Genomic DNA, 13,103 nt, shown 5'->3' on the forward strand with positions numbered 1-13,103 from the left:
AATTATTTTAATCTTAAAACGTGCATTTATCTGTTAGTTGAATAAAAATGGTTAATTTGTAATTGATGTTGTAAAAAAAAAAAAAAGGACAACATATGTTTAAAAAAATCACATTTCATGACATAACAGATCATCTTACCATAGTCTTCATCCAAGTACTCCAGTCTCTCTGAGGGGTACTGGGAATCTGCTATCTCCTCGTACTCCTCCACCATGCTGGTACCAAACACCCTACACAAAACACACACGCATAATGTGTTACACAAACAAACATACCTACGGAAAAGGACAAAGGTTGTTATTGTTATTATTACACAAAGGGGGTGGCAAAATGTTTCTGGAGAAAGGCAGCTTTTGAAGAGATGAGATTCTAAGAGAAGGGTCATGGAAATTGGTAATCTAAAATAACTAGAGATAATGATTAGCCTTCTTGTAAACATGTGCAGAAGAGTTTTACGACCCCTTTAAACTCTAACAGCTCCTTCAAAATAAGTCTCTGACGACCCTGCTGACCTGGGACATGTATCTATATGTGCGTTTTTGTGTGAAATTATTAATTCTGCATGATGAGGTTAAGTTTGTTTTCCTACAATTAAAAAGACAGTACAATGCAAAGCTACAAAGCATTTCTGTGTTGTGTTATTTAATGCAATTAATTTGACGACTGATTTGACTCAATGTAAGCTGGGCCCCAGTCTGTGATGGAAAATTACAGAGCTATAAAGAAAATAAACAGTACGTCTACAAGAGAGGGCTTAAAAAAATGGATAAAAAATTCTAAATGTAAACAGGTGAAACAGAGTCATTAGTAATGTGCAGAAATATAAACAACCATGTTTTGGATGTGATGAGTGCATAAAGCAAAAGACCACTAAAGGAGAGGTAGGGAATAAGAGACTGAGCAAAAGATCAACAACATTTCTTGTATAATCTAATAAGAGACTGACTGACTGACACATTCTTCAGGATAAAACAAACAATGTATACATTTTTCACCAGTGTAAAATGAGAGCAAAATGAAAAAGATGAAAATTGGTTTGTTGGTTCTGGCAGAATGAAGCGGTGTGTGGTTTTAGGTACAGACACATACAATTTCCTGTGTTTCTATTTTCTTAACAAAAGTAAGGGCAGTAACCTTGCAGTAATAGATCCTCCCCCTCCCAAGCGCCTCTGCAGTGAATAAAGCTCTGTCCATCACTAAAAGCACTGGCATTTTTCAAATTAATCAAATAATAAAATAGAAAGGGTTTGAAGTGTATAAGATCTTCACAGAGAAACTCTGCTGATTTTCCACCAGATTCATATCATTACAACATTGATAGCATATGCAAATTCAAATGAACAGTGTTAAACTTTCCTCCTGCTCACTTTTGCTGTCTCTAGGGCAGTTGTATGAACTGCAGATTGTGTTTCTGCATTTTTGAATGCCCACCTCAACGGACACAAAAAGTACAAGAGGTTGGATCAACAGGGAAAGCCACCCCGCTCGCAGATGGACCAAACTCAGATTAAATTGTAAAATGAGGCAGTGCTGTTCAAATATGAACCAAGATTCTGTAACAGCATCGCCAATTATTTATCCACTTAAATGCTTTCAGACACATACTTTAGTGTACTGTTTAGCTGTTATACAAGATTGTTTGGACTTCCCAAGTCACAGTACATCAACCACAAGCCGGAGCGTGTTTATTGGTGTGGTGCAGTGCATTCTGGTTGTTGTAGGCTTTCTAACTTTTGAGCAAAAGAGAATACAATAGTCCTTTTTCTGTTTTCTCTGATCATGTAGCGCTAATTTAGATTCAGCAAACTCAAGAAGCCCTGGAATAAGAAGTGAATTGGAAGAGCTATTTAGTATCTTACCTGATGAGACTGAGAGGACAAAAGTGTTCTGATCCAAAGTGGGAGAGGAGCTCAACCTGCAGGGTAAATGGATGGTAAAATTGATTATATCATTAAAGCCAATAATGTATGTGCACCCAACTCAATAAACCCATAATACCACCAAAACCAGGAAAAATAAATACTTGAATTTCAAAGCGTTGACAATATGGCGTGTTTGCATGTTATACTAGTGTAATATCTTTCACATGCATTAAAGATGGTGCTCTGCCAAAGCTCACCCATTAAAGTGTATTACAAGATCGTATTTTAAAGTGCAACACAACCTCTGACAGAGAGAGAAGAGTGCTAACCTTTATGTACTTGATGAACATCTGATGCGAGAGGAAAACAGGAGAAGGACAGGAGGAGAGAGAAAGAAAACAAGAGAAAGAAATCAGTAAGGACTGATTCAAGCTACAAGCAAGTCAGGCATTTGCTTACAGTCGGGCTCTGTCATAAGACAAACACACTGCTTGTGTATGCTGGATCATTGTTCTGTAAAAGTCCACAGACAAAATACTAAAAAGAGGTTATTTACAAGCTGCTAGAAAGAAGCACAAGCAAGACAGACAGGTAGACAGACAAGCTCAAGACAGAAACATTAGAACAAGACATTTTTCAGCTGCTTAGATCAAAGCAGTAACTAAAACAAGATAATCTTATAACTCCCTGGACAAAAATCAGTTTATGTAATACAAACACAATCATTTCATAACAGAGCGCATGAATCACAGCGAGCACCCACACTTAACTCCCACACTCACAACATAGAAAGGATAATCATCCGTGCAACTGTTTAACATGTCTGCACAGTCAGTATTTAGTGAGCAACACTGAGGGTAGAAGTGTGAGCAGAGCGACAGCTCAGAAAAGCACATGTACTTATCATTTATCACATCAACACTTGGTCAAATTAATGTAGCCTAGTGTTATCCTATGAGAACAATATTTCTGTTTTGTGTGAAAACAGAATGGGTTTGGAAATAACAAAAAAAAATAAATTGAAAAACCAGACACCGTATGTGTAATGAATTTTCACTAAGAGACACCAAGTTTTAGTTTTCAGTCGGTCAGAATCGAGGACATCTTGAATGACCGAGTTATTATAGAGAACAAAACACTCAGCAACAGGGAAGCTGTGTGTGACTGAACCAAAAGAGTCAATCAAAGAACAGCTATTTGTGCAAATTTTAGGCAAAAGCAGACAAATTTAAGTGAAACTGTGGATGGAGAGTTGCAGATCATCGGTCAAGAGTAGCTATGTTTACATAGGATGGGATTAATAGGGTGTGGTGTTTACACGCAACAGCGGATTTAATCAGAACAGCTGTGTGACATGCAAAGTGATTTGTGCAATCCTTTTCCTCATTGGACATTTGATTTCTTTTGTCCTGAAGATGGATATCTACTGCACAGTACTTCCCTGTGAAGCAGTCATCTTTGGTTAGTGGAGAAATTACGTCAAGACGGTGGGCATTAGCAGAAAGAATGCAGCCAGAAATAATCAGGTTATATCGTTAACATGGGACAGTTTTTATTTTGATTGGGTTATGAGAGGTTGAAAGTACCTCTCTTCAACCAATGTGGGCCTTGTTAATTCTGATTGAGGTGTTTATATTGAGCATTTTAATTCTGTTTGGGCTTTTAAACCAATTATAAACTGAATATTAGGCTCCATGTTAATGTAGCTAGTGAAACCTGGATGAACTGGACTCTGAAATACTTTTGCATTCACATCCTGCCACACTACTCTCAAGCTCGCTTGCCAGTTTTTTAGCTCACACCTGTCACATAAAAAATGTCCTGCATTCAGTGGTACAACTCAAACATTTGAAGACCTAAAGTTTAAATTAATCTTTGTGGGAACAGAGACAGAAGGCAACAGTTGTCATCCTTTAACATTACACACTGATGATCTCACTTCCTGAGTGTCAGTAGCTTTTGGCCCACACTACAATGGACCAACTCGGCCTGAAGAGCTGTGACACCCAAAACTCAAATAGAATCAACGCAATAGTAATGTGTATCTGCCCTTTAGTTCAGACAAGTAAAACACTGTCATGAACACACACCCTCAGTCACATTTCTTCATCCAGTTGAAGGGAGCAGTTACAGGACCCACTGACGGCATGGCTAACTTACCATGAAGTCATAAGAGGGTCCCCTGAGCTTAAAGTACAGCTTTAACCCATCTGTATGAATGTGTCTGTGTGTATTTATCGACGACGAAATGTAATATACTACTGAGAATGAATAAATTAATTGTTTGTGCTTCCTCTCCTTGAAACAAAAGCATACTTTTAGAGTAGGAGGAAGAAGAAATCAATACTGTACCTTCACATATTTAGCATAAAGCTGCTCGTCCAGTGGGAAGCTCTGGACTATGCGCTCATCACGGGCGTGGAAAGTACCAAGCTTTACCCACTTGTTGGTAGGATATCTGCACACAGAACAAAGGAAAGGTAAGATGCCTGTCTTTGAGTTGTACAATGTGCTTCAAACACATTTTGGCATGTTCTCAAAGGCTGGGTGCAAATGCTACTGTGCTCCATGTGACTGGAGGTCTGTCCTTTCATGCCAGAGGGGGGAATTTATGAGATGTGGTGCAAGATGACGCTGGAAATAATTCCTGGCCGTGAAATCCAAAACAAAAGAACACAACAGCTCAGGCAGCACTAAAGTTAGAGCTGATAATACATGAGGGGGGAGGAGAATGATTTTAACCAGTTTTGATGTTACCAGTTTTATTTTAACCATGTGCCAGCCAGTTTGGCCATCTCCCAAAATGGGGGACCCTTTTTGCTGAAAATCTTCCTGCCTCCATGTACTCAATTGTGTGTCAGCTGGAGAAGACAGTGCATAGTGGCCTGGAGGCCTCTGCATAGCCCAATGCAGTGCTCTTTGCTTGTCACAAACCAACCACATGCCTTTGAGAACATATCAGTCAGGTTTAAAATTGGTTGAAAGAAAATAGAAAGACAAGTGAGTGTACCTGTCACTGATGGAAACTAAAAAGTCTTTAGGTGTTGAAGAAAAGAGCTCAAAGTTAGCAATGTCCAGCTGCTTGACTTGAATGGGCTCACAGAGCTCTATCACAAACCTGGAGAGAGGGAAACAGAATGTTTATTTAAAGATATATTTGTATGAAACTTGCTAAAATTCAGCTGTGTTATAGACAGACTTGTATGAGAGTGTGTCAGTGCACTCACCAGATTTTGTTGCTGCAAGGATTTAGCATGTAAAGGTCCATATTCTCCATGAGAATAGCTGAAGTGCTCTGAAGAAGAGACAGAATAATGAGCAAATCAGCATCCACCATTATAATCACAAGTTTTTGATTTAATTTATTCACTTATTTAACAGCCATAAACATTGTTTATTGTCCCAGGTTTGGCTTAAATACATATCCTAAATGTAATGAAGCAGGTTTCTTCCATCTGCAACTAAACATCTATGCTTGTATGTAGGCAAAAGGGGACAGGGGTGATGTGTGTCTAACCTTGGCCTCATTGTTGGCAGAGAGTATCTTGGCACCACACTCCACAGAGGCGTAGTTATTCTTGAAGTTTTTCTGGACCTTTTTCACCGGGTGGGGGCTGCCGCTGGTTGAGGTGTGGAGAGACTGACCTGGGCAGAGATGGAGTGTTACATTAGGACTATTACAGACACTGAAAAAAGAAGGAAGAGTTGCATGAGAGGAACGAGTAGAGAGGTTACGCAACACTCGTAAACACACGCTCTGCTGACCACTGTAAATGCCGTGCAGAAGGAGAAAGAGAGAACAGAGAGGGAGATGGTGACAGAGATTGACAGGAATAGAACAAAAGGAAGGAAAGGAAAGAAAAGAAAAAAGAGGTAGAGGGGGACACTGCACAGAAAACTAGTAGTACGAAGGACAAGATGTACGAGATGTACATGAACACTGACACAATGTCCTCTTTTGTCTAAAGAAGCACTGCCTGTGTCACACAGTCAGATTAACATCATTGGACTGTATTTGCCTTGAAGCAAGACTCTGGATCCAAACTTACTTAGGGGCACTGCACTTTGTTGTTAGCGTGATGTCTCTCTTTCCATTTTTGTCTCTAAATGTGTGCTTTAATAACGTATGCACTTACTTTTCTCCATCTCCACCTCCATGACTTGTTTCTTCCACTCGTCGAAAGTGGGGATGTCTTCTTTGCTGGGCACTGACGGATCAGTCTCCTTAGCAGGACTGGCATCCCCTGCCTGAACACACAGACACGTGTATCACACACACAGGCTCATAGTGATAATTACCTCACCTAATCTCCTCACATGCTTAAATCCTGATATGCAAGAGTAAATTAATCTACTATTGCTTAATACGACTAACAAGATTATTTGTATCCCAGCATCTGTGATCCACTTCATGAATTGCATGCTCTGACCAGCCACTATACCCATCCACAGTTCATGGTAGTCTGCTCGCCTCTGGCCACTGAAGCATTGAAATGCACTGAGCTGTGAATAATATTGTGATGGATTACATAAGCACCCTTTTGGACCTCACGAGAGTCTGATCCTAAAAATCCACCAACTCAGACAGCCTGTTATGTAAACACCCCAACAGTTCAGACACAAATGGCAGACAATCCCACTGAGAATAAGTAAATTTCCCCCGAGCACAGTCGTCTTTCATTAACCTTGAACCATGAAAAAAGCAACTGAAAGCGAGCTGACTCAGCATTTTCCACCTGAAACATTCAAAAGCTACCTGTAACTAGAACAGCTGTTCACACTGAATAATTATAACTTTCATGGTAAGCTGACTGCAGTTGTGCCTAAAAGTCTGACTAACAATGTGTGGGCAGAGGACTTACCATGTGACAAACAGCATATTTAGGCCACAGTTGCTCACCCTGCTCATGTTTGTCTCTTACGATATCAGCCAAATTTTAGTCAATACTACTACTCTTACTGATACTTACTTACTTAAATGTAACTGTAAGTAGCGTAGCCCTGCCCTCAGTCAAACAGGCTGGCAGCTTTTTATACATCCACGACAGACCGGGAGCACAGTAAAGAGATGGAATAGTAACCTGGTCGCTACATTTTTAGAGAATCCCGACTGTTATTTGCTGGCGATTACACACCACTGCCCAACGGCTGACACTCAGAAATGTCCCGCACACAACAAAATAATAAGAAAATCTGATTTTTTTTTTGTTTAGTTATTTTTTTAGGATTTTCCTGCATAGTATAATACCCTTTAAAAACCTTTCTGCATGGACTACCGATACATGGGAGAAATACTTGGGAACCACGATCTGCTGACCTTGCGTTCTTGTTGGTGTTGTGAAGTGTTGCCCTCCAGTTGGAAATCAGACAGTCTGTCGTCCAGCTCCTGACGCTGCTGCTGTTGTTCCTGGTCCACATTGCCTGGAGTAGACTGGACCTCTGCTTCAAGACCAGAGCTGTGGCTCTGGTCTGACCACTGGTCCTCTATGCCAGCCTCATCCACACTGTAGCACAGAGACGGGGCCAAAGAGGTGGAGAGGGTAGAGGAATTGGAAGAGAAGGTAAAAGAAAGGGGAGGAATAAGGATAAAGAAGGGTGGAGAACACAAGTAAGTATGCGGCAATGTTGGACACATGATGCAAAACATTAAAAATGTTCAATTTATTTGAAAGTACTGACAGTCCTTGGTTGTGAGCAGGCAAAACGATGGAAAAAGGAAATAAAAAATAAAAAAGCAGAAGCAAGTGGAGAGCAAGGCCAGCGGTCGACGGTTGCGCACAGCAGAGAGGTGTAGCTTGTGACTTGATTACCTGTCTCTGTGCTTTGATTGGCTTCTGGGGGTTAGAAACTCACCTGAGGAGAGGGCTGCCAAAAGGAGAGTTTTCACAGGTTGCCAGTTCGGGGGGAATGACCCCGCACTGTGAATCAGAGTGCTCAGCAAAGACAAAGTTGTCTACTGGGAGTTCATCTCCTGCACTGGCAACCCACACTGCACTGAGGGAAAGAAAGGACATGGTGTTTACCACACCTCCATACACTAGGGAGGGTAGAGAGACGAAGATGGGGTAGGAGAGAGGTAGGGAAGGGGATGAAGAAGAGTAGACAAAGGACACAAAGTGGAGAGAGAGAAAGAGAGAAAGAAAAGGTAGGAGAACGAGAGAGTAGAGGAGGAAATGGGTGGACAAAGGGGATGGCGAGGTCGTTTGCTGATTGGGCAGCTGAGTCTTAAAATGTCCTGCTGTTGACAGCCGCTTTGATCAAGGAGTTGAATACAAATGTGCCACTGCATGGACATATTCTTCTTGAAGGTTTGGTCCAAGGATATCCAGACTAATCTTGGTCAAAGTTCTACTTCCTCACCGGTGATTTTCCACAATGTCCAAGTGCGTCCATCCCAAAGTCCATTCGACAAAATTCACTGTACATGAGCAGTTCCTTGTAACTTCACAACCGTGGCTGCCAGGGAAAGGGACTTTGAAATATCCAAGATGTAAGACCAACTCTCATTTAAGATTCTTTTTCAGTTTGTGATTAGTCAATAGTGACTTAAAATAATCAAAATAAAAGAAACAACTGAAGGGAACAAACATTAACCAACAAAAATATCAAAGAAAATGTGCAACGTCTGGCATGACAATGGCAGCATTGGAAAACATAGATACATAGATTGTGAGTGAAGTTGGCTTTAACCCTCCAAAGAAGAAAATGCATTTTCTTAGTCATCTACGATTATAATATTAGTTAACCAATGAGACTTCTCTGAGGTTAAAGCCAACTTCTAAGGCCAGAGAGCAGCTCTCTGGAATGAGGAGGTGAATGTAAGCTTACCCTGTGTGGGTCTGGCCGGCACTCTGTGAGGTAGGTGTGTTTTCAGCTTCATGTGGGGATGTGGCTGGATGCGACTCCAGGCTGGGGTGTGCAGCGGGGACTTTGCTGAAGGTCTCTGTTGGGCCATCTGTGGACACGTGGCCCTGTGCTGGAACTGGTACTGGAGTGGGGGACACAGGGACTTCCTGGTTGTGGTCCTGGGCGTCAGTCTGCACTAAATCTGCCTGGGGGTCTGGGTGGGGTTCTGGCTCAGGAGCTTCAGATACAGTATCAGACTCTGGGTCAGGCCTAGTCTCCTTCACCTCAGCTTCCCGAGGATTCACAGTCTGGTGGGAGAAAACACAAAAACATTCACATACAAAACATAGTCCATCAACAGCTAAAATAAAAAGTAAATAATGAGAAATACAGTTTTTAATCGTAAAGACTTTCAGCATTTTGGATTATATCATTAAATATTCAGACAATATTGCCCAGCCTTAGTTTTGAGACCTTTTAAAATAACCTGTAGATACAGTTTATGACGTTACCTGTTCTTGGTGTACATTGTGTGTTGCCAGTTTTTCTAGCGCTGCTCTCTCTGTCTCCAGTCCCATATCGTAGGATGTATGTGTCGTCCATTCTTCCAACACCTGGGAGAAAAAAAAAATAAAGAATCCACATCATAACACACTCCAAATTCTTGAACAGGAACTTTAAATGTTGACATAGCAGCTACAATATATGAGATATATTTGTTGCTTCCTCACAGGATGACTCTTCAAACTCTTTGAAAGACATTATTGATAAATTATGTTTATTTTCAAAAACTAATTTTTGTGTGAAAATGGTAGATGTAAAAGGTCTTTGCATCCAAGGTTATGAAAAAAGCCTTTTGTTGTCAGACAAAGGCCGTGTTATAAAGGCCAGTGACAGACTGCCAGGCCTGTTGAACTGCCCTGGCACGCCTGGTTGTTACTGGACCACAAACAATGATTCCCCTTCATCTGTGCTCACACATGCATACCAAAACACACTCGCTTCCACAAATTATCATTCTTTTTGATACTCGTGCACAGATTTCCCCAAACACACACATAACTTTGAGGGCCCATTCATAAGAGCTGAGGATTTCAAATATATAATCCAGACCCAGCTCTGAGCCAGCAGCAGTCCCCCTCTGGCAAACTCTTGTTGACTGATTTAAGATGGATTGGTCTCCAACAAGCTTTGTGTACTCTGAACTCTGGTCCTATTTCACACACACCTCTATGACTCAATATCTAGGGAAACATATGTTCTTGACAATGTGTAACTGGGCTGCTTTCTAAGTATCTTTTTACCTGGAAGTGGCTCTAATCTTTATGTACTGAATACCGTTTTCACTCTTTGATCTGGACATTGTTTCAATTATACAACAAGACTATCAGTTGTAAAGTTAGAGAGATATGGCAAAATGACTGATATGTTGTTTTCTTACTCAGTTACGCCTGTCTTGGTGGGAGCAGCAAAGAATTATGCAATCACTTCACCCTCCCACCATCAACAGGCCTGTCTCTATAATCCAGGACCTCCACGATCATTCACACCAATTATTTATGGCTTACCCTCCATTCTCCATCTCTCCAACTGTACTTCTCACCAGTGGTTAGTGGGTCTTTAAAGTGCAGGACCCAGCTGCCACCACATCCTCTTAGTGTTCTGCCCCCTCAGCATAAATGCTTTTTGTTTACTGCGAGCAGTGAGTCTGATGTTACTGCTCATTGCTCACCATCCCACAGCTGGCCAATAAGATGAAGCAGCAATGTTCAAAACACTGAATATCCCTCCACTTCTTCTTCTGCCACTTATCCATGGCTGGGCCATGTGACAACAGGCTACGCAAGGTATTCCAGAGGTCCCTCTACCCAGCCAGTCCCTTCGGCAGCAACCAAAGCCCACAGCTGATCTCCTAGTTGCACAGAACTGACCCTCTGGTGCTCATGACTATCCTCGCACCTGCCCTACGACTCTCAACCTGGAAAACTAAAGAAAGAAAGTGGGGAGTCCAGCCCCTGACCAGGAGTTAGGAGTCCCCACCAGAGAGGTGTAGTATGCCAGGGGGCAGCATGGCTAGGTCCCTGTCTTTGCCTGCCACTTGGCTTACAATACCCCAACCCCAAAGACTATCCCCTGCAGGTCGTGGCCGAACAGGACGGCCGACCAGGTATTTCTTTCAAGCTGCGCCCAACAAGGCCACATGGCTCAAGTCCCAGCTGCTAAACACTCACCAGTGAGCTCTTCCCCCAGATCTGCCTCTTGGAGGGGGCACTGGCTTATGTGTTTTTTGTGTTTATGTGTGTCTTGGCCGATTCCCATTGCCAGGTGTGGAATTAATTATTATAATTAAAACAATTAACTCATTAAAACACACAAACACACACTATTACTATTAGAAATAGTTTCTCGCCAGCATGGTTGAAATTTTAAGACATTAAAAAGTCAGTTTTTCAAGGATTGTTATTTGATATCATTTATCAATGTATCTATGTGTGCTATATTATAATAGTGTATTCCAGCTGGAAGCAATGTGGACCAGAAAATTGGACTCGTTTTTAAGCATGTACAGTCGCCGAACTTAAACGCACCTTGTGTTGCGTGGAGTCCTGCTCCTGCTCTTGCTTCTGGCCGTCAGGGTTTTTGTCCCCCGCAGGCTGACCTGGGCCAGATAAGCTCTGCTCTGAACAATACACATATTGACTGGGGTACCTGAAACACAGACAAGGAAAAAAAAACGTTGGCAAAATGCAAACTAATTCTTATCATCATACAAAAGGAATATGTAGGGTAATGAATGACAGTTATTGTATAAGTAGTTGTCAAAGATGATGGAAAAATATCAACAATAAAAACCTGTGTCAACTTGCTGCCATTTCCACATTATGGTAGGGGTTTAAAACAATGATTAGAAGTTACAGAGCCCAATATGCTTTAAGCAGTGGGTGCCTGCCTTTGAATTAAGAAGTATGCAGAAGCTGTATTACATCACATCCTCCACAGAGAAAGCACTTTAGTTGATCAGGGAGCAATTGACACAAACTCTCGGGGCACAGGAGATGAAAATATGTGAGTGCAGGAAAGCAAAGGAGGCTGAATGTGCATGAGAAGTAGCAGTGTGTAAAGCATCCCTGGATCTTGTGAAAGGCGCTATATAAATCCAAGCTGTTATTACTATTTATTATTTAGCAGAGCTACAAAGGGAGAGACCATCAAATTGTGGCAGTAAGACCAAGACAGAAAGAGAATAATAATTTGTAAATCAGCGGTGTAAACTAAATTCCACTCTCCGCAAACTGCTCAAGGCAAACTACATTTTTTGAACCACTCATCTCTCCCCCTCCTGCTTGTTTCTGCCCATGAAACTTAGCAGGGCTTTTCAGGTGCCAGCACTACAATGTTTTCTCAGAACAGCTCACATGCATGCAGCTTTCACAGCTTTGATGAGTTTCAGTTCAGCCTCCATATTTTTTGCATACCTAATGCCTGCTTTCCTGTGCACTAGATCATGCTCAACTACTTTAAAGGCTACCCACAATGCAAAGTACACACTGGTAGCAAAACATAGCTGCTCTGTGCCTGCAGTGAGTGTGCTCAAGGCCAACAAGGCCGACATGAAGAGGAGAGGCCTGGAGCACAGCCTAACCTGCATTATCTCTGCAAAACAATGGGGCTACTGTAAAAACAGGAGCACCTTTTCAATACAGGACAGTGTATAATCCTGATGACAGAGAGTGAAAAAAATAATCGGGGATGAAAAGGATGAGAGGCCATTAGATATAGAGAGGCAGACGGGGTAAGAGAATGATAAGGAAACAAAAGGATGAGGAAAGGCACAGAGAAGACACAGCAGCTGTTGGTCACCTTATCAGTGGAGTTCAAATGAAGAATGGAGCTGAACTCCCAAGAGGTCTGTCTAAACATGTTCCCAATGCTATGGTGCTCACAGGGGTTTTTCCCTGTTCATCCATCAATCAATCAATCACTCAACAATCTATGCACAACTTCTTTGAACTTTAGTAAGACAGTCAGCAGACTGCTTTAAAGCTATTAGGCTTAGTGATCACATACAGATTGAGTTAAACTGAAGAGCACCGGCATCAAATGAAGACCTTCCTCTCGCTCTTACACACACACTGGCACTTAATTAGGCCAAACAAGACCAAATCTGGCCACTACAACACATACGCTTATTTAATCAGTTTTAAAAGTAAATCAGATACCGCTGTAGCATCTTTATCCAGGTTTTATTCAGGGCTCAACAATAAGGATTGCCTGATTGCAGGGACAAGTAAAATGCCAGAGAGGATTTTCCTGAAGATGATGATGGAAGTAGCTAAGGAGTGAGCTCAGTACCAATTATGGAAATTGCAGCAGTTGAAGATGTTTATGAGCTG

At 41.7% G+C, this 13,103-nt stretch overlaps 1 protein-coding gene across 3 annotated transcripts in view; it reads right to left on the reverse strand.

Annotated features, from left to right (window-relative positions):
• The window catches only part of suco (SUN domain containing ossification factor), a 41,199-nt gene that overhangs the window by 11,833 nt on the left and 16,263 nt on the right, over window positions 1-13,103 (reverse strand). Inside the window, exons 2-14 of one of the 3 annotated variants that reach the window (XM_073477098.1) lie at window positions 11,298-11,418; window positions 9,222-9,323; window positions 8,692-9,017; window positions 7,717-7,857; window positions 7,181-7,367; window positions 6,000-6,111; window positions 5,381-5,508; window positions 5,091-5,158; window positions 4,874-4,981; window positions 4,216-4,321; window positions 2,193-2,213; window positions 1,861-1,916; window positions 140-231 (exon numbers count right to left, since the gene is read on the reverse strand). In XM_073477098.1, coding sequence (XP_073333199.1) covers window positions 140-231; window positions 1,861-1,916; window positions 2,193-2,213; window positions 4,216-4,321; window positions 4,874-4,981; window positions 5,091-5,158; window positions 5,381-5,508; window positions 6,000-6,111; window positions 7,181-7,367; window positions 7,717-7,857; window positions 8,692-9,017; window positions 9,222-9,323; window positions 11,298-11,418 — 1,568 coding nt within the window. The remainder of the gene's footprint in view (window positions 1-139; window positions 232-1,860; window positions 1,917-2,192; window positions 2,214-4,215; window positions 4,322-4,873; window positions 4,982-5,090; window positions 5,159-5,380; window positions 5,509-5,999; window positions 6,112-7,180; window positions 7,368-7,716; window positions 7,858-8,691; window positions 9,018-9,221; window positions 9,324-11,297; window positions 11,419-13,103) is intronic. The other 2 variants (XM_073477100.1, XM_073477099.1) reach the window with 2 other exon arrangements.

The sequence above is a fragment of the Pagrus major genome, chromosome 11 (genome assembly GCF_040436345.1).
Source record: "Pagrus major chromosome 11, Pma_NU_1.0".
Taxonomy (NCBI): domain Eukaryota; kingdom Metazoa; phylum Chordata; class Actinopteri; order Spariformes; family Sparidae; genus Pagrus; species Pagrus major.